The sequence below is a fragment of the Zootoca vivipara genome, chromosome 17 (genome assembly GCF_963506605.1).
Source record: "Zootoca vivipara chromosome 17, rZooViv1.1, whole genome shotgun sequence".
Classification (NCBI taxonomy): domain Eukaryota; kingdom Metazoa; phylum Chordata; class Lepidosauria; order Squamata; family Lacertidae; genus Zootoca; species Zootoca vivipara.
Genome location: NC_083292.1, coordinates 20,515,067 through 20,522,239, shown reverse-complemented (window position 1 = coordinate 20,522,239; position 7,173 = coordinate 20,515,067). Strand labels below are relative to the sequence as shown.

General features: G+C 44.2%; 1 protein-coding gene across 2 annotated transcripts in view; it reads left to right on the top strand.

Annotated features, from left to right (window-relative positions):
• The first annotated feature begins 1,803 nt into the window (after nucleotides 1–1,803).
• SUDS3 (SDS3 homolog, SIN3A corepressor complex component) overlaps nucleotides 1,804–7,173 on the top strand; it is a 29,706-nt gene continuing 24,336 nt past the window's right edge. The window contains exons 1-3 of one of the 2 annotated variants that reach the window (XM_035098491.2): nucleotides 1,804–2,162; nucleotides 5,027–5,096; nucleotides 6,831–6,886. In XM_035098491.2, the coding sequence (XP_034954382.2) occupies nucleotides 1,946–2,162; nucleotides 5,027–5,096; nucleotides 6,831–6,886 (343 nt within the window). In that variant the 5' untranslated portion in view covers nucleotides 1,804–1,945. The remainder of the gene's footprint in view (nucleotides 2,163–5,026; nucleotides 5,097–6,830; nucleotides 6,887–7,173) is intronic. The other variant, XM_035098489.2, reaches the window with a different exon arrangement.

The window sequence follows — 7,173 nt, the reverse complement described above, 5'->3', positions numbered from 1 at the left end:
GGCATTCAGAATAATTCCTGCCACCAACTCTGGAACTAGAGCATAGCTGTCATGGCTAGTAGGCATTGAGAGCCTTCAGCTTAAAATTCAAATCCTGTTTTAAAGCTGTCCCAAGTTAATGGTCATCACATCACTGCCTCCTGTGGGAGCAAGTCCCGTCATTTAACTGAAATACTTTATTGGTCTTGAATCTTCCAGCATTCAGCTTCATAAGATGTCCATGGATTCTAGTGCTATGAGAGCCACTTTCTCCATGGCATGCATAATTTTATAAACTAGTATCATGTCCCAGCAGACCTTCTGCATGCAAAGCATATGCTCTGCATCAGAGGTTCTTAAGAAAAGAAGGAGCAAGAAATAACTTCTGCCTCTAGGATAGGCACACCTGTTCACCATGGTCTAAAAAGGTGATGACAAATATGAAGTGGCCCTTCCAGTTACACCCTCCAAAAGCAGGCTTGTGGAAATATACCCATTCCTGCAATATATGTCAATGTCCAATAGAAAGTGTTTCTTCATAGTCACAGATAGTGCTCTGTGGCAGAGACAACACAAAGGATTAAGTTTTAAATGCCCTCCTCCCCCACCTCTCTCTGTTGTGTTTGCCACCAAACCGCCTCCTGTTGAGGACCTCCAGTACAACGGCATTGGATGATGAGCTAGAACTTGCTGAACCTGTGATGAAGGCAAGATTTCATTTGCTATCAGTTGCTGCTTGCAGCTCCTATTATATATCTATGTAGTAATACAGTAGTACAGTAGTAATAATACAGTAGTAATAATATTTATACCCCACCCATCTCACTGGGTTGTAAGCAAGCTTCTGCATCCAACAGAACACTTTATCAGACTGGGTACTGAGAAAAACTGGATGGTGGAAGGTGAGAAAAAAGCTGGCTTGTAGCCATAATGTTCGCATTGGTCAAAAATATAATTTTTGTTGCATTGTTTCAAAAGGGGAATAGCTATGGGGTTGTCAGGAAGGGTGCCTGCACTTCAGAGTCTACTACTGACCCAGTAGTTATTTGTGGCAATTATTATCCAGCCCTTAGCTAAAGAGGCTGCCAGAGCAATTCACAAAAATAAGTATTAGTAACAGGCCCACAATCTAAAAAAGCCCACAATCTAAAAAGACGTAGCACACAAGAAATAAAGGGATGGGAGGGAGGAGGACCACCTGCCCTTAAAATACGAACATATATTAGGCTTGCCATAAGTCAGAAAAAACTCCTGACATGTCCTGGTTTTGGGGTGTAAAAATTGCACCCAAAAGAATTGGCAAAATGCCAGGGAAAACCTGGACGTATAGCAACGTGATGGAAAAAAGCTCCAAAACCTTAAAATCAGTATTTTGGGGGGGATACCCCCAAAAAGCTAAACAATTTGGGTTTGTTCCAAGAAAAAAAGCTCAACAACTTTGCACGTGTCAGGAAATTTACTTTCTGAAATATTGTATGGCAACCCTGCTATATATGGATGTGTACATCCACACACAAACCCTTTTAAAAGCAGTCCCGAGCGCGCAGGCGGAAGCAGACCGCAGTTGACAGCAATTCTACATATGTATGCGATAATAAGCTGTTCCCAAAAGTGGGGTGGGGCCCAGAAGCGAACCTAGAAACGCTTAGCAGCGAGTTGAGTCTAACCCTACAACGGTCTATGGCTGAAGGCGCCATTCCTCGCGTCTACGGGTAGAAAGGGGGTCCAAACCGCGAAGCGAAACGAACGTGAAGCCAGCCTCCCGCCAATCCACCTACCCACCCAGCTCAACCAAGGCCCGGAAGTGGTTCTAGCGCGCCTGCGCGCGGGAGGCGGGGCCGCTCGCGGCTTGTCTGAGGTGGGGAGTTAAGAAGAAAAAGGAGGAGGAGGAGAAGGCGACCGGGTCGTCCGCGGTGGCTTCGGCGGCGGTGGAGGCTGCCGGTCGACTACGCCTCCCGCTTCGGCCATGAGCGTCGCCGCGCTGGTTTCTCCCGCGCTCCCGCCGGGGCCTCCGGCTTCTGCCGCTGCCGTGCTGCCCGCCGGGACGGGCCCCGCCGCTGCCGCGGCCATCGCCGCCGCTGCAGCCACTGCCGCCGCCGAGAGCTTCGAGGATGAGGAGCTGGACAGCCCCGCCGACGAGGAGGACGGGGAACGCAGCGGCCGCGCGCGGGACTCGGACGAGGGTGAGTCGCCTGCCCGCTTCCACCCGCCTTCTCGGAGGCCCCGAGGAGCCGCCGAGCAGGTTTTCCCGGGAGTAAGCCGCCGCGCGTTTCTGCTGGGGGCTGGTTCCCGAGGCGGGGGGGGAGCGCGCCAGAGTTGAGTCTTGCTCGCGAGTAGGCCCATTGGAATTCATGCGCGTGGTTAACGGGGGCACATGGAGCTCGGCGCGTCTGCTCTGCACTGGTTGCGATGGGACCACCTCAAGGCGGCTCCGATCCGTTCTTCCCGGGAGGGGGGGGGGAAACCAACTGTCGGGGACTTCCGGGTCACGAAGCTCGTGGGTATTGTAGCCGCCCGTTCAGTCTTTCCTACGAGTAGACCCCGTCGAAGTTTACGAGCCCAGTGGCTAACTGACACCTAGTCATTGTATGGACAACTGTTCAAAAATTGGTGCCTGAGTTAGATCCCCCGCCTTCCCTCCCTGTCGCTTTTCCCTCCTGTGCCTTTAAAAAAGGAACGATCGTAAACCTTCAGGCAGGGACTGTTTTGTTTTAGTACATTGTTTCCCAAACTCAAAATAATTCCATGCCCTTTTTGAGAATTTAGTCTTACCGGAGTGCCCCTTCCCAGGTGAAGAGAAATTGGAGGTAGTTTTAATGTTTTATCTAGGCTAGAGCAAATGCAATATATGGTATTAATTTATTAATCTATAGCAAAAACTATGCATGCACACTACAAAGAGAAATAATTTTTTAAAAGCTTAAAATAATAGTAGTAATAATAATTGTATGGATCCCTTTTTTTAGCCAGCGATCCATATGGAAGGGTTTAGCTAAAACAAAAGAGAAATTTTGTTAATTAAAACACTTTCATCGCCCATCAGTATAATCGTTCTGTAAAATGTATGCTGTGGGTGTGACCTCAGTTGCAGGTGGCTAACTTGTGAGTAAATGTACACATTTGCAACGCAATTCTTTTAATATATAGTCATTTGCAACAGAACCATCAATTTTCAACAACAGTGTCATTCTTTACATAGGTGGAAGTAATGAATGAAAGAAAGAAAAAAGAAAGTTTTAGGGTCTATAGTATGGGACTTCAAAGGAGGGTGTGGGGAAAGGCAGAACCTCATACAGAAAATAGAGAAAATCATTGGGCCTTTCAGTAGTCACTTTGTCACTTTTGTTAACAAATTGAATAGAAGGATACCAAATCCCAGTGTCTTTCTCCTCCCCTGGGTCAATTTTTCAACCAAGGCTAGTTGCCAAACTATTGTACCAAGTTTTAAAGGAGGGATGTTCTGCTCTTCGCACAGCACTCTTATTATCTTATGATGCTCAGTGGGGTTTAATGCTGGTCACAGGAAGTATTCATATTAGCTTTTGATTTCCTAGTTGCAAGTAGGTAGCCGTGTTGGTCTGAGTCGAAACAAAATAAAAAAATTCCTTCAGTAGCACCTTAAAGACCAACTAAGTTTTTATTTTGGTATGAGCTTTCGTGTGCATGCACACTTCATCAGATACACACATCAGTAATAGGATTTCCTGTTACTTATCTAGAAATGTATGTGAGAAAGCATGTTGCAAGTCCAGAACCCAGTTAAGTGTGGTACTTCTCCCACTGCTTTTCATTTCACCTATTTATTTCACAAAATGTATACACTGCTTGCTTGATTGTAAAAAAACAACAACCTCAGAGCAGTTTCAGAAAATAGTAAAACAAGAAAAATGTACAGCCATGGTTTAAAGCAGCATGCAAAAGTTAAAACACTAAAACAGATTAACATTGTTCATTGATCTGTTTTTATCGATTGCCTGGTCTGTGTTGAGCATCAGGCATTTTATATAAACTTACAGCCCAACTTAAAATGTTAACTTCTGGAATTTACTGTAAGAGCATGGGTAGTTTAAAAAGGAGGCTCTGAAGAATAGCAGTCAGATGTCAGGAAAGAAAACATCTCGTGACCAATTGGTAGCGTATGTTTACTTGGCAGTAAAAGTATTTGTTTCCATAGGATTTTCTTTCAAAGAAGTTAGTTTAGGGTTGCAGCTTTTTTTTCTTTTTTCTAACTTCAAGAGGGTAATGTTTGCTCTGCTTCAGTGAATTTCTTCATATGCATAATTACTTTATGGAACTTTCTGCCATAAGACAGAAGGGCTGTGGTTCCATGGCAGAATTCAGGCTTTGTATGCAAAAGTTGTCAAGTTCACTTCTCAACATCTTCACGTAGAGCTGACGCCTGCTTGAGTTTGTGGAGATTTTCTGCCAATCTGTATAGGGCAGGCTGTAGTGAATTAAGACAAACCAATGGTCAGCCTCCTACATTGTATTGTCATGTTTAATTTGATACATTGGCACCCTGCCTTGCTGTGATGTTTGAGGAGGCTTTTATTAAGAGGAATGTGCCTGCTCCTCTAAAGGTCTTGGATGTGCCAGTAGTAATTTTTCCAGTAATTACCAAAAGCCATGGAGGCACTGAACAGAGGCCTGTGGGGAGGCAGGAGAAGGGACGGGGGGGGGCACTGTGTTAAAGCCAGTGGGACACTGGAGAACTGTGTTGGGATCAAAGAGTTTGCATGGAATGAATATTGGGAGGAAGTTGACAGACACAGCTGGTAAAAATCTAGTTATGCTGTCTGGTGGGAACTGTGGTACATAATCAGGTTCCTGCCTTTATAACAGAGGTCTGGATAACACAACAATAAGAAATGGCACAGTTGTTTTGAATGAGCTTGCTCTCTTGTGTGTTTAGTTTTTTTAAGAATTCTGTACAGTTCTTTTTTGTACCTCAGTGGTGCTTGTTTCTGCTGTTAAGTGGGGAATGCTTGAACAAAGAAACGTACTGATTGGTACTGCTCTGACACTCGCTGATGTTCCTGTTCCTTAGATACCGAAGATGCAAGTGAAACTGATCTGGCCAAGCATGAGGAGGAGGATTATGTAGAAATGAAGGAGCAGTAAGTATTCTCCAGGTTACAGATACATTTCAATGCCTCTTTCGTATGAGTAATATCCCAGCTCAAAGGGAGTGAGTTTCAAACATATGTTGGTGGGGCTCCACCACCAAGTACAAAAGTATTAATTCAAAAAGATTGAAATTCACATCACATTTCCCTAAATCAAAGAGCTGCTTGCAGCAGTCGTTGTTATTTCTCCCTATAGCCCAGCCTTCACCAAATGGTGCCAGGGTGGGTTAGAAAAAGATCACAATTAAAATAATAACATAAAACCAAATGTTGGAGTAACAGAAAGTAGCAGCACAGAAGAAGAGTCGAGGTGGAGGCCTGAGTTAAAAGAATTTGTACCTTGAGCGTAGAGAAATCATTCCCTTGATAGTCCTGCACTTCTTACTTCCATCAAATGCAGGCTTTCCCCAACCTGGTCCCTCCCTGCTGGCTGTTTTGGACCACAACTTCCATCATCTCTGACCCTCGTCCATGCCTCATGGGAGTAGTGGTCCAAAACAGCTGCAGGGCACCAGGGTAGGGAAGACCGGTGTAGTGTTTCGAGAGCAGGCCTCAAGCTCATGGGCCTCCTGCCCCGCCACCTCCAGTGCAGCTGCAAGGAGATGAGAAGCTTCTGTTTTTGAGCAACCAAAGTTCACCATGTGGTTCAAACCTGAATAAATTGTTAATCTCAACAACTCTTATTGAAAGCAAGCTGACTTCACACTGGTTCTGTATTGCACATGAACTAAGTTTAACGTTTCTGCTGAACTTTAAGCATATCAGTGGGACTTTGTTTGGACAATGTATGTGCCTTTTAGATCTGTAATGGCTTTATGCTCCTGACTGTTTGTTTTTTTAAGTGTTGGGTTAGTTGATGCTTATTAATTTCTGCCTTTCATAACATTATCTTTTCTGCGGTTAGGCATCTTGTGACATTTTGCCTGGACAATACCTTCTGGAATACAGATTAGATACAGTGGTACCTCGGTTTAGGAACACAATTGGTTCCGGAAATCTGTTCATAAACTGAAGCGTTCATAAACTGAAGCGAACTTTCCCATTGAAAGTAATGAAAAGTGGATTAATCTGTTCCAGATGGTCCGCGGAGTACTTAAACTGAAGCATTCATAAACTGAAGCAAACTTTCCCATTGAAAGTAATGGAAAGTGGATTAATCTGTTGCAGACGGGTTCGCGGAGTACTCAACCTGAAGCATACTTAACCCGAAGCATGGGTGTAATTGGTTCTGGACGTCTGTTCATGAACTGAAGCGTTCATAAACTGAAGCGAACTTTCCCATTGAAAGTAATGGAAAGTGAATCCGTTCCAGATGGGTCCGCGGCGTTTGTAAACCGAAAATTAGTAAACTGGGATGTTCATAAACCGAGGTTCCACTGTACTGTTGTGGCCAAAGCAACTAAATTTTATTGTCTGGCCCTTTGTGATCAAAAGCCTTTGAGGTAGAAAGTTCTGCAGTTTGGGCTAGGAAAGGTAGGGGAGGAGGATCATACTTTCACATATCAAGATCTTGGTTTTCTTCCTTTTTTTAAAAAAATAGCAAACTTTTATTGCTCCTTCACTTCAGCTCTAGAATAGAATAGAATAGAATAGAATAGAATAGAATAGAATAGAATAGAATAGAATAGAAATTTAGCAATGGAAAGAATCAATTGAATAGGAAAGTAAAACCAGCAGTTGGTGTTCACTGGGTTTCCTTCATTGGAATATGTATTCTCTTTGCAGGATGTATCAGGATAAATTGGCATCTCTTAAGAGGCAGCTGCAGCAACTGCAAGAAGGTATGGTTTAAATATCATGACATGACATTTATTCACAAGAACAGCAGGCTTTACATTTAATACCCAGATCAAATAAAAACATAACATCAGAAGAGCCTGGTGCAGGCACCCCCAAACTTCGGCCCTCCAGATGTTTTGGACTACAATTCCCATCATCCCTGACCACTGGTCCTGTTAGCTAGGGATCATGGGAGTTGTAGGCCTAAACATCTGGAGGGCCGCAGTTTGGGGGTGCCTGGTCTGGTGGATCAGGCCAATAGCTCATTTAGTCCAGCATCCTGTTTTCA